The sequence below is a fragment of the Aulostomus chinensis genome, chromosome 7 (assembly GCF_037954235.1).
Source record: "Aulostomus chinensis isolate RoL2024-O1b breed Wild chromosome 7, RoL_Achi_v1.0, whole genome shotgun sequence".
Lineage (NCBI taxonomy): Eukaryota > Metazoa > Chordata > Actinopteri > Syngnathiformes > Aulostomidae > Aulostomus > Aulostomus chinensis.
This window is the reverse complement of record NC_141326.1, coordinates 19856953-19881431: the sequence shown is the minus strand read 5'-3', so window position 1 is coordinate 19881431 and position 24479 is coordinate 19856953. Positions and strand designations below refer to the sequence as shown.

The 24479-nt window shown below is 41.5% G+C and overlaps 1 protein-coding gene and 1 long non-coding RNA gene across 2 annotated transcripts in view; both read left to right on the top strand.

Moving 5' to 3' along the window:
• The window catches only part of LOC147258912 (uncharacterized), a 51699-nt gene extending 27557 nt beyond the window's left edge, over positions 1-24142 (top strand). Inside the window, exons 3-4 of the long non-coding RNA XR_015117100.1 lie at positions 19935-19999; positions 24122-24142. This is a non-coding gene — a long non-coding RNA (uncharacterized LOC147258912). The remainder of the gene's footprint in view (positions 1-19934; positions 20000-24121) is intronic.
• Positions 290-4020, top strand: foxb1a (forkhead box B1a). The gene has a single exon (XM_086207802.1). It carries the CDS (start codon positions 637-639, stop codon positions 1576-1578), a length of 942 nt encoding a protein of 313 aa, XP_086063928.1. The 5' UTR covers positions 290-636; the 3' UTR covers positions 1579-4020.
• Positions 24143-24479: the final 337 nt, after the last annotated feature.

Here is a 24479-nt window from a genome sequence, read left to right as displayed (position 1 = left end):
ATATATTTTTAAGTCCTCATAGCCTGCAACTGCGCATTGCCCCCCTAATGTCCACTGAAGAAGTATTAGCGCATACCTTCACACACTGAGTGCCATCGCAGTTCAATTCCGGTTGCCGAGCCTTTTCACCCCTTTTTCTGTCTTCAAATGGAAATGATTTCCATTGGCCCAAGGTGTCCATGTAAATAGGTGTAAATGAAACCAGATTATGCCTTCCTCCCAGCCCCCTCCTCCCTTGGCAATTGTCATGTGATAGCGAAGAGGTGGCACATTAATGGAGCGCCTCTACGGGGGTCTTTTCTGCTCATGTCACTACATAAAACTATCAGATGGTTAGAGGAAGGCCATGGAGGCATCCACTTAGCTCATCTGATCAGGGACGCCAAATGAAGTCTATTCAGCTCTGCTAGCGGGACAAGCTGACTTACTTTGCCAGAAAGACTTACAGCAGCCGTCACTCCATAAATGTGCGCCGTCCGTCCGCCTGCCTGCACACCGCAGAGGCGCTCAACCTGGCTCTTTTACGCGTAACTCAACCTCCAGCTGCAGCGTGTGTTTTCATGAAGAGCGGCAAGTTTACGCCAAGGAATTAAGGGTGACTACTTTTTTTTTCTTGCTTTTCTGAAAATATCGAGGATGCCTCGTCCAGGGAGAAACACTTACAGCGACCAGAAACCGCCGTACTCTTACATCTCCCTCACTGCCATGGCGATCCAGAGCTGCCCGGAGAAGATGCTTCCTCTTAGTGAAATTTACAAGTTCATCATGGATAGATTCCCTTATTACAGGGAAAACACTCAGCGGTGGCAGAACTCGCTTCGGCACAACTTGTCCTTCAACGACTGTTTTATCAAAATCCCCCGGCGCCCAGACCAGCCAGGTAAGGGCAGCTTCTGGGCGCTGCACCCCAGCTGCGGTGACATGTTCGAGAATGGAAGTTTCTTGAGGCGTCGCAAACGGTTCAAAGTGTTGCCTGCATCTGATCATTTGGCCCCGAGTAAGCAGTCAGACGCTGCCCATTACCTCCAGCAGCAAGCCAAACTGAGACTGAGCGCCCTGGCAGCCACTGGCACGCACCTTCCCCAGATGTCCACGTACAACCTGGGAGTGTCCCAGACGTCAACTTTTAAACATCCCTTCGCCATCGAGAACATCATCGCCAGAGAATACAAGGTCCCGGGGAGTCTGGCGTTCTCCACCATGCAGTCCATGTCTGCCGGGTACCCGCTGCACAACCAGCTGACGACAGCCTGGCCCCACATGTACAACAGCAGCGTGATTGACACGGCGGCCCCCATCTCCATGGCAAGTAGCGACTACAGTGCCTACGGCGTGCCCATCAAGTCCCTGTGTCACGGGGGACAGTCCTTACCCGCTATCCCCGTGCCAATCAAGCCCACCCCGACCTCCATGCCCGGCTTCTCGGCGCTACCGCCACACATCCCCGCGTTTCTATCAAACTCCCCGCAGTCTCTGAGCCCGACGTCCCCACAAACAGCGACGAGCCAAAGCAGCCCCGCGACCCCGAGCGAGACTCTGACGAGCCCCTCCACGTTGCAATCGGTGGCTGTGCACTGACCAGCTGAACTGCCCCCCACCCCACCCCATACCCCCCCTACACTCCCGGGCCCCTTTACCAAAACCCAAAGTTTATATTTTGTGTCGTCGGAAACTATCAAGGCGAGTTGCATATTGATTTTATTTGTGTATGTGTTGAATGTGTCGCTTTAAAATCGTGTCATAGAAGTCCAGCACAGAATTGCGCAGCGAAGTATTTGCTCTTCGAAATATAAATTATTTGATAGTTCTATTTTTCAGTTTGCTGAGAGTGTTGAAGGAGCCACTGAGGGGATGGAGGCTTGTTTGACTCCATCAACGAGGATTTGAGGTGCTCGTGGCAGTTTTTCCAGTCCTTATCGAACCAGAACTTTTGCACCGTTTTGTGTGTGGCAACTAATGTCAATGACATTGCGGGGCAATGACGCTGTGGTTTTTGTTCTTTTCTTTTAATACTGGAATGATGGCTAAGGGTATACCAAATAGGATTTCCTTGTAAAAACAAAGCAAAGCAAAACAACAGCAACAACAACAAAAAACAAAAAGAAAAGAAAGCAAACTGAAATCTTGTCAGGATTATAAAGTTGTATTGTGAGAAATCCTCAAAATGCAAGATGTGAATATTGCAAATAAATGATACTGAAATGTTGTAAAATGCACTTTTTAGTTTTATGTTTTAGATATCTATTTTCCAGAAAATGTTCTGTGAAGCATTTAATTTAAAAGGCTGTGGTGACCATGTGTATCAGTTGCTGTAAATTTGTACTTTTTTAGGTAAAGCATGCATTCTAAAGTTTGTGTTGTTACTGCTCTTGTTGTTATTGTTTTCGTTTGTTTATTTTATGATTTTTTTTTTGCAAGCATGCGTGCTTTTGAAAAGTGTGCAAACAGTCTGCAATGAACTGGAAAAAAATGGTCATCAAAATATTTTCTCATTAAAAGTGAAGTAAAGAATCAAAATGTTTGAGAAGCTTTAATCCTATTATTATTATTATTATATTATTATTATTGTCATTGTTATTATAAGTATTATTCATAACAATAACAATAAGATGTCAACATTATTGTTCATGTATCAAAATATTCAGCTGAGATTTTTCATTTAATAATAACAGCAATAATAATAATGATAATAATAATAATAATAATAATAATAATAACAATAATAATAATAATAATAATAATAACAACAACAATAATAATAATAAATCTTCCACCCAACCTGTATGATTTCAGAGTGTGAGAGTTTCAGAGAAGGGGAGAGCCATGAATTGTGCAGTCCATTAAAATGCATGGAGCTGCGATGCCATGGTCACAGCGCGCACAACTGGGCTCATTCATCAAGCTGTAGGCTCAATACAATTAAGCCCAACAATAAACATTTAGAAAAGCTGCACACAGTGTCGGATTTAATATCGTAACACATTTTGTAACCGCAAATGTCACAAAGGCAAATCAATTGTTGCTTCCCCCCCCCCCCGGCCCCCCCACACCCCTGCGTCTGATAATGACGCAGCAGACTATTTCCACTGTGTTTTTTTAACCACTTGTGGGCACTTTATTGAAAAAAAAACCAAACAAACAGGTCGACTAAATATTTGTTGCACTGAAGAGCCACGTACATTTCAGTTTTATCTTGTTTCATTCGGTTTATTTTTATTTATTTTTTTTTTTTTAACTTAAGCTGAAATCCAATACCGTATTTATCTGAATGCGCAACAGAAAGCAACAGAGTATCTCGGGCTATTAAACAAATAATAGAATTCCCTCACTTTATGCAATGGAGTAGATCAAATAAAGGGTCTCGGGCCACTTCATTCTCCCTCATTCACTCCGATTGAAAGTGCAAAGAATAGCAAACTTAGACTGGGCCACCAATGTAGATTTAGCCTTTTTTCAGCAAGACAAAAAGACTGATTTTTCACAAACACATTGCTGACTGGGGAACTAGGAAACGAGCAGCGAGACCCTTTTGGAATTTAAATCCACCCCTCCCCCCAAGGACTGTTTGTACAACAGTGTTAGTTTTTTTCCCCCCCCACTTTGGGCATTTGTGTTTGCAACATTAATTCAGACCCTGCCTGATTGCTGAAACTGCAACATCAGATTACAAGATTTTACCTTAAATTTAATGTAAATTTATTTTGTAGCAGCCATAATAATAAATCTTTTCTTTGAGGCTATTAACAGACACACAACTAAAGATATGAAGGTTATAACGACATCACCACTTGGAATTTTTTTTTCTTTTCACATTTTTCCTGTGCAATTTTGTTTGTCTGTTCACTTGAATTTCAGTGTGATTTGTCTTTTATTTTGAATGTACTGCACTGTTACAAGCAAAAGATATGTGTAATATATAGATACATGTTTTAAAATGACCTTTTTTGTAAATAAAAAGTATTTCATTGTAAATTCACCATAAAATGTGAAGATATTAGCAACAACTTTGTATGTATTATGTGCTACAGTGAAATAAGAAGACGATAAATGGTTGATTTTTCCTGAGAAAAGTGAGCAAGATAATCCCATTAGCGCTCCAAACCCATACCATTTTGTCATTTTTAGGAATTTATTTTACAAATCAAAATTTTTTTTTTCCCTGAACAACATTGTTTGAAGGCAGGAAATGATTTGAAGAAAAAATATAAAGTTCAAAAAATGATGTCAGAGGTGTGAAGGAGGGGAGGCTGATCTCTGACATGAATTCTCAAATCTAATATTCTCTTTTAAAAAAAATATACAAAAAATATTTCCACATTACAATTTAAGAAAAAAAAATCTTGTTTCCCCCTGTGTTTTTTCCTCTGTATCCAATCAATCTTTAACAATCCAGATTAAAAACTATGGATACCACCTTTCCATCAGAAACTGTAACTTCAACGTCATCATCCCAGTTAAGAAGCAGATATGAGCTCACGAGCCTAATTCGCTATTGTCCTTTTTCCTTCAGCTACTTAGATAAAGACGAAGGTCATCTTAGGCAGGAGATGAAATATAGACCACATGCAAAACCCCAATGTTGTAGTTTAATTAAAATAATTCATTAAAGTGGAGGCCCAAGGTAATTAGCATGTATAATTTATGATTTGCTTAATGCATGCAGGCGGTGGCCTCCGCAGTAAACTCAACTTAACCTCAAGTAGGGAACTGATACAGAGAGGGTGTTGTTATTTACTGTGTGTTTATTGTTTGGATATTTGTCAAGAGGAAGCAAGTGTTTCATAAAACCTTGGCCTGCACGCGCACGCGCACGCGCACACACACACACACACACACACACACACACACACACACACACACATTTGTTTATGGGTTTATCACGTGGATTTATGCTTACTCATAAGCAAAACTGTCAGATTTTCTTTGAGGAAGACATATTGAGGATCACTCTCACATGTCCACAGTCCTGCTGGTCACTGGAAAATAGTTGGCTGTTGGCTCTGACAGAATGAGGACAAACACCAGCTCGTCCTCTCCCCTGCACGCAGCCGCCTGTCAGCGCCGACTTTCAGCAGAAGCAAAATAATCAGTGATAGACAAAACTTTGCATTAATTATCTTCTGCAAATGTGTCAATCCTTGACAAGCCTTTGACATTTCGAAACATAGCTGTTGGCTGTGGTTTTTTTATGATTTCTTGCAAGTGCATGTAGTTTTTATAAAAACAACAAAGTAAAACAAATATTTCCAATGGAGCTGTGGACCATGGTAAACAGATTTATTTTAGTGGTGTACAGAGCCGGTGGATGGAGAGGAAACACGTCAATCATTCTTTTATTGAGAGCATTGTAAAGCAATTGAAATGCTACTTTAGCATTTTCATGTGAAGATTTTTGCTGAAGAATCGACTTTCATTTTTATTGCGGCTCATAAAAACAACAATATCTTCATCACTAGACAATAATCATCTGACTCCCAGACTAAAAACATGACATGGCCGTGTCGGGGGGCAAAGGGCAGGTATAGTAGTGGGCGGCTGGAGGGAGAAGCAGGGGAATGCAGCAGCCTTCGAGGCTGGCTCAGCCAAACACCCATGTGTGCATGAAATTAGAGTGTCAACATCTGATTCATGCTGCTGGGTGGTGACTGTGAAACAAATTATGTCAGCGGGTGGCAGTGACAAAACTCCACCGTGCAGCAGCTGACAATTGAAGTTAAAAAAGTCAGTTTTACTAAAAAAAAAGAGACCAAATTTAGAAATTTCTGGGTTTCTACTTTATCCCAGCAATGAGAGAAAGTATATTTTGAAGGATTATGTGTTATAGTCTATTGTAAAAGAGATGAAATGGGAAGCTAACAGGAAATGAGGTGATAATTGTTATTCAAGATAAGGATGGTTATTGTCACAGGGTGTGAAGTGCAAATGAAAGACTTCTTACTGTGAGCTACACAAACACCTGAGAACCTCTAATGTGAAGAACATTTAGCAAACAATAATCCCTCCTCTGATGCTAGTCCTCTATTTCCCTCCTATTCCCTTTAGGGGAACCTCATGATGTATTTACAGATCGTAATGAATTCTCAGGTCAACTTTGTCATTTCCAGCAATATCAACAAGTTTGACTTGGCTTGACTCGGCTAACACATTAACAGCCGGTGCTGGACGGCAGCTTCGCTGTCACTGGCATACTTTCCACTCTGAGTTCACAGTGATGCAACACTACACCATCTCTGTTTAAACAAAACAAAAAAAAGTATCTCTTGTTAGTGGCTCTTGAGTGTCGGGCGGGTTGAGACAAGGTGAGAACTAACAACAACAAAAAAAAGCATCCATCAAACTTCAGGCTCCAGCCCTGTCAACCTCACCTCCAGCCATCTGACATCTGTCTCACATGTTCTCTACCTTTCATCACACTTTAGTCAGGTTTGGGTCCAAGTGGATGACAGTAACACAGTCTAAAATGTGTTAATAGCAGATAGGTGTACTTTTGTTCAGCGGTTTATTATCTGGCATGCCTGTGAAGGGAGTGTTCTGAGAGGGTTTGTTCTGGCTTGTCTGGTGCGGTGAATCTGATGCGTTTGCGCAATTGAATTTGTAAATATTTTAAATTCTGCACAAGAATAAAATCAAGACCAAAATGGTCAGGTGTGGGAAACCAGCTAAATACTCATGTAAACAAGTCGCTTTAATGAAGCTACTTAATAGATTTGACACTACAATGTTTTTCCTTCTCAAGCTCTTTAGCTGTGAGGCGTTAGATCTGTAACAGATTTTGTGGATTTTAGCAGCCTGCTATTTCCCCCTTTTAAATGTGGGACAAAAAGCTCATTTATCACCTTTTCCTTTGGATCTTATCAGACCCTCTCCAGCCATAAACTAACACTTACACAAGACTTCAAAGGTGCACCAGGTAGCAGAGGTGAGAAAAGGGGCCTTCATCCACTCGGGGCCAGTTCCTTCCAGAGATGCGTTGGAGCTGATTAGCAAGGAGTGTGCAGCGAGCCCCGTGGGGCAGCAGCTGGAGGAGAACTCCCCCACTGGTGGAGCGCGAAGAGAGGTGTGAGTTTTGACAGCTCCCATTTCTTCCCTCTGGATACTGCAGGGTCAGGGCACCCTCAGCGGGCCGGGCTCCACGCGGCATAGGAAGTCAGCAGTAATTGCCATTCAGCCAGTGGGACAGAAGAAGAGGCAACAATAATCGGCGAAGAAGCCCCGTTTCCTCTGTGTCTTGATGTGTTTGAGAAAGGATGCTACTTCCTCTCTGACAGAACAAAGTTGCAGTAAATTTCTCGCAAAATTTTGCAGAAAATTCTCGCATGGAGTCGAAACGACAGTAGCTTTTTTCCTAAATCCAAGAAGGCCCAGATGGCTGTTTGTTATTGCATAACAAGACTGCATTGTTCTGTTAATGTAACTTCATCTGTCTTTGATCCAATCTCATGTTGTCATGGGCCAGTGTGAAAATCCCTATTAAGTGCATGATCCAGCACTACTCTCCATTGTGATTGTGATTATCTCCTGCATTGAAATTCCACTTTGTTCTCTTGTTTCTTTGTTAGCGAACACAATGTGAGGTTAATTAGCAGCCACTGGTAACCTCTACGTTCCTGGATACTTCATCACAGCTGAAGTGTACTCTTCACTAGGAAACGGGGGGCTGCTGGCACTAACAAGACCAAACACAAGGACTGAGCCAATTGAGAACAACCAGAACACAAACGCGGCAGCAACTTTAATCCCTTTTAGACAAGCTACAAAAACTGTAACAGTTTCCTCACGTCATTAATTACTCTCGGACCAAGAGGACACGGGGGATGTCATCATGTTCATATTTGCAGACGAGGCTTTAGTGTGGTCTTTATCTGATTCCTATGTGTCACAATCTCTATTTTTTCTATGTCACACAAGCTCTCAGCACAGTGCATTTATCTGCAATATTGCCCTTCCGCCACTTCAGATCTCCCCATTCCCTGGTGGTCTAATTTATGTTAAGTCACAAACCTCCCCTATGGCTGTTTTGAAATGTTCAGAATGGAGACTGTGTGCTCCAGGTTTATGCCAGCACCACAATCCCCTGTGTAATTGTTCTCGATGGGAAAGCACATCTCAGTGAAACCATCTGCAAGTCCATGGGGCAGTTTCCTAAGAATGAGTGGACTTCTTAGGGGGTTCCACTGCAATCCAGTTTCTCTTGTGAAGCAAGTAATTAATTCAAATCTCAGGAAGTCAATAGCTGCCCGGATCAGAGGCACGTAGCACGCAGCTGCTGATACCTCCGAACACACTCTCAGGAAGTCACCAAACAAAAAAAGGGTTACAATGGGTGCACACACCCATACTAGCTTCAGATCATTTACAATTTTTGTGATCATAACTTGCACACTTCATGAATCTAATTTGTGATGATAATCAGAAATACATTAGGGAGATGGGCTTCTTCATGAATGATGTAATATATTGTCAACTTTTCAAGGTTCTGCGCTTCATTAAATTCTTTGTAACTCTTGATTAGTTTCAAGAAAATAACTTGTATTTAATATCAAGATAAAGTTTCCACAAATATTAACAAACCCTCATCCTCATATAGAGTTTTATATGTATGTATATGGCAGTTTTGTGATGATGCACGAAAGAAAAAGAAGTGTCCCGTTTTGTACTTTTTTTTTGGAGGCGGGGGGGTCATTAAATTCATTAGCAAAGGCACTGAATGATGAAACCTGATGAAAGAGCCAAGGCAGCACTTTAAGAACCACAAATGATCGTCTCTCTTGCTTGCTGCATCCACCTTCCTTTTCTGTGAACTACAAAGTAGAGCAGATGAATGGGCTACTTTGAGTTTCGTAAGCTTTAAGTTCGCTAAGGTTCTTTATGGCACCACATCACTGAGGGTTCAAAACTTTGGACACCATTTCAGACTTTATGATTTATCGAGAAGGATGCGCCTGTGTTTGTGTGCGTGTGTGCGTGCGTGCGTGTGTGTGTGTGTGTGTGTGTGTGTGTGTGTGTGTGTGTGTGTGTGTGTCTGCGTGGAGGGTGAAAAAGTCTCTTCATAGGCAGTAAACTTCACTCTTCCCTTCTTCTGGAGACGGGGCAGGGCTGGAGCTAAATGCCTCGCTGGGTTGCTCCCTAAAGCTCATTGTTATCTGAGCCATGGAGGAAGCCACTGCTGTGCTTCCAGCCTGTCTCTGACAACAAGTGTAAATAAGGGTCTAAATAACAAACAAGAGGAATGCAAGCCAGTGAGCTTCACAGGACTCTGCTCTAGCCCTGCACCGGCTACCTTCATGACTTTGTCAAAAGTGAGCGTGCAATGATCGGCTAATTTCTTTTCTTTGCCATCATTAGATGCTAGCATTATGTGTGTGTGTATGTGTGTGTGTGTGTGTGTGTGTGTTGTGTGTGTGTGTGTGTGTGTGTGTGGGTGAGTAATTGATTATTGTGGCCTTTCATGTTACATTTAAGTTTGATGCCGCGATGTAGTTTCTCGCAGCTTTGCTCAGCGTTATCGTTCCAACCAGTTAGAGGCTGAAGATGATGGCTGAAAAAAAAAGTGTACAGGCTGATTGACACTGTGTTTGGGCCCTGCGGCAGTAAGTGAATTACACACTTTATTTACGACTCCTGTTAAGAATCACAAGTAAGTATAGTGTAAAGGTCATGCTAGATCTACAGTTAGTCTATATTTCAGTCTAATAGAGGAGCAGGAAGGAGAGATTTACATTTGAACATGCCCAAACACCTGTTTTTGAAACACACAGGAGGATAAATACCTTTGTTTGCCCAATTTTTTTCAAAGTGACTAAACCTCTGTTGTGTCAACTGAGTTTTCTCCCACTTGACCTTTGACAGTCAGCAGCCCCTGCTTCTTATTGCATGGAGTGTGTGTTATGCAGCCTGATTGAGGGTCCTCAAGCATAGCGAGTTATGAGCGCGCCTCCTTCCTGACACTCTCTCCGGCTGGCGAGAGCGCTGTGCAGGGGCTGGAAAGGGCTTGCCCCTGTGGTCACAAATCAGCAGGGAAAGCAAGTTTGTATCTTCAAAGGGTGGGCTTCCCCCCATGATTTACAGCCCCCACAGAGACAAAGTTAGGCACGGCCACTGTCTCTGCACCTGGGCCTTTATCAAGCAACCAGGATGAGCTCTTTGCAGAAGACATTCAAATGTACAAGGAGCAGATTAGGCTGACTCAATCTTCTTTTTTGCACTGAGAGAGAGAGAGAGAGAGAGAGAGAGAGAGAGAGAGAGAGAGAGAGAGAGAAAGAGAGAGAGAGAGAAAAGAAAGAGAACCGGCTGACTTCAAAAAGACCTCTCTCCCTCATGCTTCTTGAATGAGTGAAAGGGTCGGGGAATGAAAACAGCCTTGTGTATTCAAAGTGCTAATTCACAACTTATTCCTCTAATACACTCATGAAGCTCTTTTAATTGTGTTAGTTCGCATTCCAAAGACATGTTTGTAGCATTTAATTGGAGGTCTCTTTGAAATCATTGAAATGTATGACTTGTGGGGCCAACTTAAACAGTTCTCATGTGTTTGGCTTGGAGGCTGAATACCTTCATTCTCAAGCATTGGTGGTGCTCATATATACATATCTATATATCTGCCTATCTATATATAGATAGATAGATCTCTCTCTCTCTCTCTCTCTATATATATATATATATATAATATGGATATAGATATATATCTTTATATATATAAAATAACTTTTATAGAATGATAAAAGATAATATACTTATTTGCAACCTTATACTTATCCCCAATAACAATAACTAGCCTTTAAAGTAGAGCAGCATATTTAATTTTGGAGTCACTTGTAATAAAATTGTTATTCTAGCACTGTTGTCCAAAGTTTTACATTATTTTTCTGAAATATATTAAAGCACATGTGAATTTCTCCACTGAGGGAAATGTTTGCGAGTGTAGCTGAACACAGGAGAGGCTACAGCACATTGCTCTGTCAATTCTCACACATGTCCACAGTGTTCAAAACACTTTGGCAACCTCCGCAGGTCTCAGTTACTTTTTTCAAATAAACTATGGACTTCTTTCTCCCTGAATGAATTCTTTCTTAAGCCATTCTGCCTTCCTCTCCTGAATCATCCTTTAATCCAGAGAAAGGACCCAAGAGCTGGCTGTCATTTAACGCCGCCACTGCCAGGACTCTTAGCTTAAATAAAGTCAGTGTAGCATGAATCTAATTCTGTGGATGTATGGCCCGGGATGGTGAATGTTGCGTCTGGAGAGCCAGTCCTCCTCCTCAAAAAAAAAAAAAAAAAAAAAACCTCAGTGCGAATGCCTGGCGACTGCACAGTTACCCACAGTAAAAGGACCACCCACTTAGGGTTGAGAGGGGATTTGAAGCTCCCCTGCCTGCTCATTCCTTTCCAGGCTTTTCTGGTACTGTTTGTAGCTCGTCCAAATGTTACTGTTTAGCTTTCTAAAGCAAACTCTTTTAGGATGATGTTTATATATCTTGAAGGACAATCTAGACTTTATTCGAGGTTGATAATTGTTAAATTCAAAGCAAACAGCGGCTAATCAAATGTTGAATTAAGCGTATCATCAGCAGTTGTTTGTTTTTTTAGCTCAAATAAAAAATGTTGCATTTCATATCCAGATGGCAATGTTTACGTGTTCGTGTGGAAAGTGTTTAAAACAGATTTTTTTTTTCTTCCGGTGTTGTTTTGTAACCTCAGCACCAAATGGATTGAGAAACAATAAAAACACCCCAATCCAACTACGACAACAACAACAAAAAAAACCCAACTTTTTTATTATCAGCTTCAGATATCATTTTTTTTCTGTGTAGCCAAATCCCAACAGAAGTTATCTTATGACACTTTCCCAGTGGAGCAGGTGTAGAACCAGACACTGTAGCGTTCAGATCTTCTTGCTCTAAACGTCGGTATCGATATTGGCACAGTACATCCCTAATTTAGATGATATAGCCAGCGTTATTATTGCCAATGCGCATAGAGATAAAAGTAACAAGAATACACACAATAGTCAGAATTATTCACATTTTATGTTCAACCATTTGACAAATACTTCAGGGCTCGGTTCTGACGATGCGAGGTCTTCACTCTTTCTACGTTTTGTTTGAGGTCTTGTATATTTGGATTTCCCGCTTCACTGCTCCACCCCAACGTGTTCACTTCCAACTGCCCATCTCCATTTACAACCTGTTTTTATCAACTTTTTTCACAAAGCACAACAAAACAGAGGGAGGGAAGCCATTGCTACTGGTGGGGGTCCGACACAGGCAGGAACATTGTCCATGAACTTCTCCTCATCTCCATCCCCCAGTGTTATAGACAAACAATCTTTCCATATGCAGAGGAAGGGGTCATGGCGTTAACAGACGGAGGAATGCTTTGGGGAGAAAATATTGTTCAGCAATGACACAGAAGTAATTTGGGTCTCACTGAGTGATTTCATCAGGGTCTTTTGTTGCCTCAAAGTGTTTGACCCAGAGGTCCCTGTCAGCCCGGTTGTTAATGGGAGCCAGAGCAGAGTGACAGCCCCAGAAAGTAAAACATTTTACTACTAATAGTGGGCCTCCAGAGGCTTAGGCATAAATATTTAAGCTCTTCTCCCTTGTCCCAAATACTGGGGGGTCTCCATGGTGCATTTATCTATAATGCAAGAAAAAGAGCAAATATATCCGCTGGATGCCACTATACCGGCTTGTTTTTTTGTTTTCTCAGATTTGTTAAATGGACGTGTGTTAACTAAAACTTTTTCTTTTTCACAAGGATTCGCATCATTGTTCAACCCTCGTGAGACGGCATAACTAAAATATTAACTTTTTAAAACAGCAATGCAGTCTGCTAATGTAGCAGCGCGTAAAGAAAAGGTACTAGCTTTGGCCTATTTCTCAAAGTAAACTTCATTAAAAAGTCTATGTGGCTTGTGAAGGTGGTCTGACGTGCCTTGAATGATGGTCTCCACAAACAAAGCCGCTACACAAGCCATCGAATTATCTCTGTCAAACTTTGGCGTAATCTGAGCTGATCCTCTTAAAAATATTTAAATGAAACCATTTGCACATCAATTGGCTCCATGGCAACACTGTGTGTATTCTTCTTCGGGGTGCCTCTTTAACGCCGAGCTTTAGAAAAGCACATCTCTTTCTGTTGTGTTGACAAACAACAAAACAAACAATATTAAATGGAGGAGCTGGAGTTTTTCACATCATTGATGGATAGAGGAATGTGAAAGGCTGAAGGAAATGGAGTTGAATGAACACTCGAGTTGGAGACGCTGGTAATTATATGATTGGTGCTTTGGATGTGTCGTTATACATGGGCTATAAAGCAGAGTGAGAGCATTTTGAATAAGATGACCAAGGTTGGCGGGAGTGAATCTAATGCAGGACTCTTCATAAATATTCACTGAGCCACCTCATCAGTACTTTATAGCTGCATATTATCGCCCTCCATAGTTGAGACCTGCGAGGCGCAGCACTCCCCCTAGTGGCAGAAAATAAATTCCCCTGCATGAACTTCAAATCCTCCCTTCTCAGTGCTCCTTTAGGAGGAATCCAAACAAGCTCAGATGGCTTCTGAATACATTATAACATAAACTCGGGCATTTTTCGTGGGTGCAACTGTTGCAACAAAATGTGATTATGTTTGTGAAAATAATAGCGCTTCCGTGCTTCTTCCTCTCTGCATTCTGGAAAATGGGCGATGTATTAATATAGCTTGTGGCTTAATTAGGTTTTGGATGGTAGATTAATTAATTTGTGGCTAATAGGCACAAACATGAGAAAACAAACTTCTTTACTTTAAGCCTGGGCTGCACATGGATCTAAGTAAGTAATGTAAATTATGCAGATTGTGTTGATTATTCTGACAAAGAGGTTTTTGCAAGAGGTGCTTTAAAAGATTACTCATTTCCTGGCATTTTATCAACTGTACACTTCCATAAATAAGTCATGCAGCACATTTGAATCGTTAGACTGCTTCGCTCCAACAAATGTTGTGTAGTGATTTAAGACATGGATTGTTTACAATCAACTCATATCACAATATTTACATGTAGGCTATGTAATTATGCACAAATGCACTATGATACCAGTGAGTGCAATAGGGAAGTACATCTTAAATATTAGTCTTAAATCTGACAGTCTTATGTAAAATTAGTATCTGACTTTCAAGCAGACACTTTGTAATTTCAGCTATTTATGCTTCAAAGTTTCTGCCGTTTTTATCCGCAGCTTTCCCGGAAGAAACTGGATCTCTGATGCAATACGAAAAAGATATGATGTTCATCCCGGACTTGTAACTCTGCTGCAATCATGCCTGCAAACTGATAGCTTACAGAAATAGAGCCCCCCTGGTCCTCCACGCGAAATATGCTTTAATCAGCAGAACATCAATTAAAACCAACCGTTAATAAAATGTCATCTTTCAGGGAGAAGGCTTCTCCCCTCCAGGTTTCATTTGGAAAAAGTTTTCAGGTCTTTCTTATGGTAATTTTCTGATTGTACTGTGTGCTAGTACCGTTTTAATGTGGGGGGGGGGGGTATGACTGTTGCTGCTGCTGCTAATTATGTTTGCAAAGTTGTAAAACCCAGTTAAGCAATTAAAAGTCAAATAGTTGTTGCAGAAATTGTGTGAATTCAAACATGTTTTTCCAGAACTCTTGTTAATTTAAGTTTTGTAGGAAATGTTGACAGAGATATTCTTTTTGGTGTTACAAAGTTATTAAAAAGGATGAAATAGACGGACAGTTAGTCTGTCCATGATTAATCGAGTTAATTGCCTGCAAGGGAGCAATTAAATCAGAAAAATTAACGAGTCATCTTCTATTGTCACAAACACATTTTCAATCACAAAGAGGATGTGTGTCATTAGCTGCTATTTACAAACTGCATTTATTTTGAAATAAAGACATTTATCAAAAAAAACCTGATCCGAATTTTGAATTTCTAACGGAAAAGCAGAATATTATAGAATGCTGTGGGTAGACTGAGATGCATATATCAGCCGAGTGCTGCTCATGTGATAATTCTCCAAAGTTAAACAGCCATAAAAGGCTTGAGAACTCTGACCTTCACAATCTAACTAAGCAAGAGAAGCCAATGATGTGGAACAGACCCATCGCAGCACTCACATGATGATAAACTATGCTCCAGCTTTGCTAAAAAATAACTGTATGTCTTCGATGACATATATAGCGCCAGCATTTCAATACGATCCCAATTTATTTTGCACTAAAATGGTTTATTGTCGGCTATAAAGCATGTGCAGCAAGAGGCGGAAGGACGAGGCAGCTTCAGTGCAGCGAGTGTGTCTCAAAGGCACATTGTTCTCTTTGCAGCTCAAGAGCACATCTCAGTGAGATGCGTCAGCTCCACGAGAAGGCCGTAAAAACTATCAAAACTTATAAAGCTTATCATTAGTCTGCCTCTTGTCACTCATCCCTGCTGTTTTACTCACAGTTAGCTGTTTTCGACTTTCTACAAACTTAGGAAAAACTTCTATCGCGAGAGGGAATTTTGGCACAACAACAAAAAAAAAATAATAATTTGATCTCATAAGAAGTGTTTTATAACACACACCCCTCCCCCTCCGCCTCCCTCTTCACTTTCCCTCCCCACCCTCCACACACACACACACACACACACACACACACACACACACACACACACACACACACACACATGCACACAAATTCAGTGAATTTACAGACATTTAAGCTCCCGAGCAGTATTTGTCACTTTGTGTCAAAAAGTTATCATAGAGAATAAAATGGAAAAATAGGTTTTGCTTGTTGTGAGACTCCGTCATGATACAGGGTCATTTACAATCCTATAACATATTCAGACAGCGAGCAGATAAGCGAGCGATACATCTTTCACCATGCCTGCCCTTCACACTTGTCATAGCACCACCATAAACAGCATCCATAACAATTGAGCCCACAGAGGGAAAACCTCCAATATGCAGAGGAGCCTGGAGCTAGGGCACACTTTACCGAGACACAGACATGTTTTTCAAGTAGTTGTGAAAATAGGAAAAAACATTGTTCTTGTCGCAAGCAATGCATCCTCAGCAGGAATTGTAGTTTGCTTGCAAAGAGCCCTATAATTAATGAATAATGTAGTGTTTAGTGAGCGTTCTATTATTTGTAATCGTGGTAGAGGAAATCTTTACGGGTCTGTAATTAATCATAATTAAGAAGATTTTGACAAGAGCTCGGGGACAGAGCAGACAAAGCTCTCTGTCTATATTCCCATGGAGGGCCATGTGAAAGAGGCAGCTAATGAGATACGTTTCCACTAAGTCTTGTTATGATCTTTGGTTTCCTTTGTGTTAAGGGAGATCATTGAGGGTTACAACCGCTGGCTGGAGAAGGGAGGACGCGCGCCTCCTTGTTTCTATAAACCACCTCACACAGAACTATTACATTGCACCTCACAAGGCTAAGTACCATTTAATTTAGCCGCCCTCCCATATTTATCTTCTACTTGTGATTTATGAGGTTACAATCTTTGCACTGGAAATATGTAGGGAATTTCTTTACCGTGTCACTCTGCAATATTTTGCGGTAGCTCCACCCTCCTTTGATTAATTGTTACTTAAATTAGTAATGCAGATTATGATCATTATTTACATTTTTTTTCAAGTGTATTTGGATTGCTTCTGGTAGAGGAGGTAAAGCACGTTAGCGTTCTCTCTAGATTGCATTTTTGTTCCTTTTGTTTTTTAAAGTGTTAGAACATTGTATTTTTCTAAGGAGATCTTGAAACACTGTAAAAAAAAAAAAGAGTCTTGCCTTGTATTTTTGTCTAATTTATAGCAACAAAAAAAACTCATATTTGATATAAGACAAATATTATCTCAGCATCTTGGATGAGGGTCAGATTTTACTTACTGCAGCAACAAATTATTTTAAATGTATGGTTTGGTTTTTGTAACAAGGAAAATAATCTGCCAGTGCAGTAAACAAAATCTGCTTTAAGTTTTCTCGAAATAAAATCATCTAACTGATCTGCTACCTTTTGTGAAATTACTCCGCCTTATTCCTTGCATTTCTTTATATTTCACACTAAACAAAACCCCAGCATCTCACAACACTTCACAAACACTCACCTGTGTGTATGTGCGCATGTGTGTATGTGTGTGTGCGTGCGCGCGCGCGTGTGTCATTTACCCCGAATCACAGCATATCTTTTTTTTTTTTACCCAGTGACAAACAAAACTGATTCTCTAGATGAAAATGAGTGTTTATAAAGTACATTTAACGTTTCGGAGTAATAATAATTCAGCTGTATGGACTGAAATAATCATTTCACCTCAGTGTTGCTGACCTGAAGGCCTTTTCTTGGGAATCAAGCAGGCTTTATTACAAGTAATTCAAAGACGTGAAGACGCTCTCAAATTATGCAGCTTGAGGGAGACGCGCTGACAGAGGTCGCTGACCTCAGTAAACGAGGGAAGTTCTCTGGCGACAGAAACTTGTCAGCATCAGCGACTGTTTTGATGAAAGTCCTGCAACTCTTTAAAGTGCGGAGAGTGTGAGATGAGGAGTCACCTGTGTGATAAATGACCTCATCTCTCAGTCGCACCTCTCTAATTTTCCTGTGGACGCTTCTCGCCGTGCTAAGAGTTAATTGCTCTTCACAAGCAGTGTTGAGAACGTGGATGACAAAGTGAGCATACCATCTGTAGCAGCTGCTTACTGGAGGCGAATATACCCCCAGAGCATGCATACTGTCCTGACACTGGCATTTCTCACTCCACGCGGCTCCAGTCAGAAGCAATAACACCTCAGGTTGAATAATTTAGACATCTCTCCAGCACAAGTCACCAGCAGCCTGAGGAGTTAGAGCCTGGAGGTAGCATAGTTTACATATGTTCCTCTCTGTTAGCGTGCTGTAAATACCCAGCTTTAAAACCCTATTGATTAGCAGCTTTTTGATGGTAAAGATAACGCTATTTATTGTATTAAGCGACACTGTATGATGAGAGACGAAAGAGTGGAGATTTGTTGAGTGATCTGGAGAGCTGTCCCACTTGGCGATGAGCTGAATTGTGTTTGATTTCATAAATAATTGCAGTCATCAGGGACACACATTGTTTTAGGCTTAACAGTGTTGTTTACCCATGCCACATGTCTGAGGGAGAGACACTGTTGTGGGTACACATTGGCCTCGAGGAATCTTACCCGGGGCCCACGGTTGGCAAGTGTATTGAAGACTTTTCCAGGGTGTATGAGTGTGTGTGTGTGTGTGTGTGTGTGTGTGTGTGTGTGTGAATAAGTGAGGAGGGAGAGAACTTAAAAGGAGAGAGGAAAACAACATGCATCTGAGGTATTTAGGCGAAGCTGTGAGCAAACACATCCGTAGTTAATGAGGCCTGGCATATGGAGTGATGATTGGAATTCATCATAGCTCACTGTTGCCGCCGCGCTCGAGCTCCATCACTGACACTAATGTAAAAAAAAGAAGAAGAAAAAAAAACACATTTTCTTCCAGTGTTTAACACACACAAATGTAAGGCAAAAGAAAGTTGAAAAGAAAGGTGATTGATTGTTCCCTTGTTGCCTTCCTGTCAGCTTGATTTCTGTCAGCGGAGGATACATGAAAGACAGAAACCATCAGTGCCTCTAGCCCAAATCCCACTTTGCACTTACAAATGTAGAAATTCTTCGAAAATAACAAAAAGCAACAACTTTTCCTGTCCTCGTGACCCCAAGAGTTTTGAGAATAAGACAGAAGAAAAGAGGAAAAAAAAGGCATTTCTTTTTGGGAGAGGTGTGCCGTTCACTTCTACATTTGTTCATCAGAGCCTTGCGAGGGAGTCTCTCCGGTGGACCATGTGTGTGTATTTCTGTGTACAAATGTGTACATTTGTGTGTGTGTGAGAGAGAGAGCGGAGAGGTGGAGGCAGCACAGAGAGTGAGAGAGAGAGAGAGGAGGAGAGAAAGCGAGAGATGATTAGTTTACGTTTCCTCTGCTGCTGTTTGCTGCCAGAGATAAAAGAGAGCGGAGGTGGAGGTGTGGGTGCAGGTGCTTGAATCTTTATCTGAATGTCTCCCTGCGCCCGCCGTGGAGGGACTACACCATATCCCTATTATGGGTGAACGCGGCGAGCTCAATAGTCCCAGCATCCCTTTAAAAACGGCAGCATGGTAAACCGGCGTGCTGCCAATTAGGATGGAACAAGCAAACATATGCCTTTCTGAAAAATCCTGATGAAAGTGTGTATTGATGTTGTAAATTAGAGGAGGACAATAGATTGTTGGGTGTTTGTGTGTAAATGTTTAATTAACCCGCTTGCCTACATCACTGGCGTGCTTCACAACGAAGGAATCAATCTACTTAGCAACCCATTTAACAACACAAGGCCTGCTTTGTATGACACGTTCATTGGGGACAGCCGAGCAGTTGTTAATGTCTTCAAATTAACAAAGCCATTAACCCAAATGATAATGGTTTGTTTCATGTGAGTGTGTGTGTGTGTGTGTGTGTGTGTGTGTGTGTGTGTGTGTGTGTGTGTGTGTGCGCACGCGCGCGCATGCAGGTATTGCAAAGGACAATAACTCTGTCTAAAACCTTGATCTAATTCTCTTTATGGCTTCAGGTGAATTATCTGGTCACGGACACCTTTAAATCAGGAGGCTGGTGTTCAAACTAGCTGTTTAATCAGGAATGAAGCATCTTATTATAAAAATTAAAGTAATTGTGTTATCCCACGGTGTGAAATTGCCATTTATCATTCACCCTCAGCTCTTACTCTTCACCAATTCAAATATTTATCCAGCATTTCACTGCGGTATGAGAATGTTGTGGATACGCAGATCTTTTGACAAATCATGGTTTTAACACCTATCAAGTTTTTTTTTTTTCTGCAATGATACATAATAGTGAGCAGTCTGCACCCCCCCTCCACCCACCCGCTGCCCCTCCCTTTTTGCACAGATCACAGAGCACAGAGGGAGCCATGATGACCCCATCCCAGAGGACCCCGCTGTTTTGCCTGCAAGGTAAAGAGCTGGGATGCAGAGGAGTTTTTTGATTTAATCACCGTGCTCCGCAGTGCACAATGTGTACGAGGTGGAGATGGCAATTATAACGCCCATGCCGGCCTGCTGTCCTGCCCGTGTGGTGATGTATTCCCCCGGGCGCCACATGGAGACGGTGGCGGGGGCAGCGCTACCATGAAAGGGAGCCAAATTCCCCCTGCAGACACACTGAGCTTATCACTCTGCAATATAAGAGCCAATGGCGAGTCGGATCACTGGGGCGTGCCACGCTTAGTTAGAGCCTCTGTTTGAGCAGAACAAACACTTCAAAACAAGGTATTTTTTTTTGTTTTATTTCCTTTTGTGCGTGTGCTTTTTATTTATTTTTTTTTCCCAATCCAGAAAATCTCAGCATCGCACTGACCCAGTTTACCTGCCACGCATTATTACTTTGTACACAGTGGTTTCCTTTAATCCTCAGATTAATACCACCCTCACAGTCCAGATTTAAAACACCATTTTGATTGTATTGTTTATACTAAGAGGAAAGGATATGGTTTTATGATACAATATTGATATTTCCATAAATAAGTACCAGCTCTCCCACATACTGCCTTCGTCAGACTTCTTCACACTGAGAGGAACTAGCTCAACAACTTTTCATATTGGATCAATCCTACAAGGAATATTGTTGTTTATTGGCAAACATCCTGACACATCATCATACACAATGAAGCAGGCATGAATAATTAATATCCTCTCATAGAAAATATTCACTCGCGCTCCAATGGTGTTTACTCCCCTGCAGACATCCATACTGAGGATAACCTCTGCTGTTCAGAGGAGCTCTGCGTCTCACTTCTCTGCTGCTGAATACTGAGAAGTTACAAGAGGCACAGTAACAACATGAAAGCGGCAAGAAATAGATCAGTAAATACACAGCAGCGCTGTTTAAAGAGTGGCTCAAAAAACGCAGTGATTGTGTTTTTGGAAACCAGGGGAAAAAAAAAAAAGTATTATTATGCAGAGCAGCCAAAAATGTGGTTTTAACCGGTGCACAGGTGAGAGGATAATGAGCTTAATCGGACTTCAACAACACACAAAAGACTCCTGAAGAGAGCTTTGTTTGTTAGCGCATAAAAAAATATATAAAAAAAAACTTGTTTGATTTGATCATAATAATTGCATTGCACTCAGTTTCTGGAGGCTACATTTGTTAACTTTGCCCTGTCTTTGTCTAGCGTGTTTGTTTAGGCTCGGCACCAGCTGTTAACACATGTTTGGATTGGATTTGATTTTATTGGCTCCAAAGATTTACGGCCTTCCTCCTTCAGGATCCCAAACGTCGCCTTCGTTCATTTCCATCCACTTTGAATTATGTTCTCAAACAAATGACTGTTATTGTTAATATTTTGCAGCGCTCCAGCACAGCCATATTAAAGTTAGTACCTCTGGTTTTTGACGAAAACCAACAAACTTAACAAGTGAATTTTGTATACCTTAGTGAATGTAACCCAGTTGGGTCCTGTAGACAGTGTACAGCTGAATATGGAGCTGGTGACTGACTGACTTATGGAAGATGGTGCAGCCCTGGGGAGACGTCTTTGTGGGAGAAATGACACTCCCCATGTAACTGTCTCGGAAGTCAATGCTATCACACTGTCAAACTCCGAACTTGCTTCCCGCATTTCTTTCATTTCCCCCGTCTCTGCATTCAAAATCATTCCCACAGCCTACAGCTATGAGTGCAGACTTTTAGTGCACGTCCGCTCTAGACGGGAAGTGTGGGGGACGGGGCGCATCCTGGGCCACACTCACCAGGGAAAGTGACAGCCTGGATAATTGGCACTAATCAAGTGACTGCTTGTATTGAGAGAATGTCACTATCTGCATGGAGAGCAGAGTCGGGTTGACCCACAGAGGTAGCGCCCAAGGCCCTTACAATATATTCTGTCAATCCACAAAGTGTGACAGTCATCATCTACCAGTCGATCTTTGGTCAATATATGAAAAAAAACGAGAGAAGAAAGTGAGAGAGGAAGAAAAAAAGAAACAGGGGGGTGGAGGGAGAGGAGTGGGAGCCGTTCCCCATTTCACATGAAAACTAGGATGTTATGGAGAGCATACTACATTATTCTTTTTCAAAATTTCTCTTACAGCGATTGCTTTGAATTACAGAGGACTTTTTTGTCAAGAGCAAGAAGGAGATGAATCAAAAATTCATCTGAAGAAGTTCTGCATCGGGTGAGGAGAATGTACCTCTGGTGGAACCAACATTTGCAAAAGTTCCATCTCCTTAAGCAATTATTAGCGGTGATAGTTTGACATGTACAAGAGTTGTCAACAACTTACTTTAAACAAAGTACAAAGCAGAAGTAAACAGTGCCTTGGGCAAAATTAACTTAGGGGACTAGCCACCTCATGAATTATAAATGGCTATCTATTACTGCAGTGAGTGGTGCTACCAGGAGGCCTCATTCACTGGAAGAGACTAACCTATTTTCAACATCTGAAAGTCAAGTGACAGTGAGGCACTAAAGAATGCAGTTCAGGGAAAAACGAGCCTGTTATTTAGTAAACGAGTTGTGTAATTTCTAAATTGTACCAAACTAACCATGGAATGCCCTCAGGGGTTTGTGTCATCTGCTATACGTGTTTGCCTACTAACTGCCATTCACTTGCAAATTAATTCCCTTCGCAGAGCGCGTTTTAATCCATCTAATTAGCAAAGTGGCCTATACATAAAAGCCGATGTTTTATCTTTTTAATCCTCACCTCCCTCGTGCAGCCTGGAAATAATTGAAATTATGTCAACTCAGATTATATCAAGTCAGAGTGATTTTGACAAACTGTTCTTGGACTTTAATTCGTCCTCTTTGAGGTTTGTATCTCCGGAGAACTTCGAACTCATCAACAGAAAAAAAAAAAAGGAAAAGGAAAAAATAAAAAATCCACAGGTTCAGAGTGTTTCCTTTTTACATACCTTCAGAGTATTTCCTTTGTCATAATTCTCAAGGTGGAAATATAGTACATGTACTGACCTGAGATGACAAAGAAGAGGGATTCAAGAAGCTCCCAGAAGCCGTCTGGCTGGTCAACATTGATAAAAGACGGCAGCGTGTCCTAACCAGGGACTTGAGTCTGCTGCTGCCCTCTGGGCTCCGTCTCGGAAAGGTGGTGAGATGTCTGGATTGGCACCTCTCTGGATACTCTCGTCTAAATCACCGGAGAACTGGGAAGCCTGAACCGCTCCTGAGTCCCCGCAGAACAAGCAGCACACCAAAGGCTTTATCAGACATGCAGGGGGGGGGGGGAATGATCAGGAAAGTCAATTAAACAGAAGACTCCCCGGTAGGTTGTGAGGAAGAGTGAAATTTCTTTTTGATTCTGTCAGAAAAATATTTACGTCTTTGTAGTTTAAGGTAACATATAGAATTAACATTGAAAACTCAGTTTTAAGGCTGAGACTGACATTTATCGACCAGTCGTCTACTGCAGGCTGCATTTCGCCCAAGCGTATCTGAGAATAGCAGGCCTTTTTATTGCCATCTAAAATGATCTGCTACACTGAATAATAATGCCACTGCAACACACGGACAGGCATGTTTACAGTTCACGACAAATTTTCAGTGAATTGATGCTGAAGCTTTTAAAATCCTAAGCAGAGCTGCTGTGTTTTTGTAGCAAGGCTAACTGTTAGCATAGCCGTTCCTTTAAGATGGGCCAGGAAGGCTTTTCTGACAGCTTTATTGGTGAATATTCTGATAAAATGCATATGAATGAAGAGCTGGTTAAGAATGTACCACGATGTAGTGGCAGGTTACGGTGCAATGGTGCGGTGCACAAACCTCACAATGACGTATAAAATACATTAGAAAGCAAACGATCTGGTCGTGTAAGACAGACGCTTATAGATTTGTTAAGATTGCGAAGGAGTAGGGCCTGCAGGTGTAGTTTCAAATTTATAGAATATCATTTGATAAAAATATTGGTTTTTCTGCAAAAAAAAAAACAAACCCTAAAGAAACCTCTCAGTTCATTTTATGAGACTTTGTTTGTCTTGTCTTTTGTATGAAATGTTGCTGGTTAATAAAGCAGAAGTGTAATTGTTTGTTTGACCAAGTCTGTGTTTCCAATCTGTAGGAGCAGAATCGTGGTGAGGTGGTAAAGCAGCGGCGGGAACAGTCATCAGTATCTTGCATGCGAATGTGACTTTGGCTGGTTTGACTTTTCAGAGCACGGTACTGAAGACTCAACTTTGCATTCCCTTTTACCTCTCCCTTTCCTTTTTGCAATTTGTGAGTCTTTGCACAGCGTGCGCGGCTCTGCCTCACATTCAAAAGACCAGTAAATACAATCCTTTTACACCAGTGGAAATAAACACATAGCTGAATACAGTAGGAAAACAACGCTGTGATCTAGCTCTACAAACACCGTGATTGGCAGGTGGATGGCACAAAGTGGGATTCAAGCTTCGCAGCTTCACACATTAATTGTAACT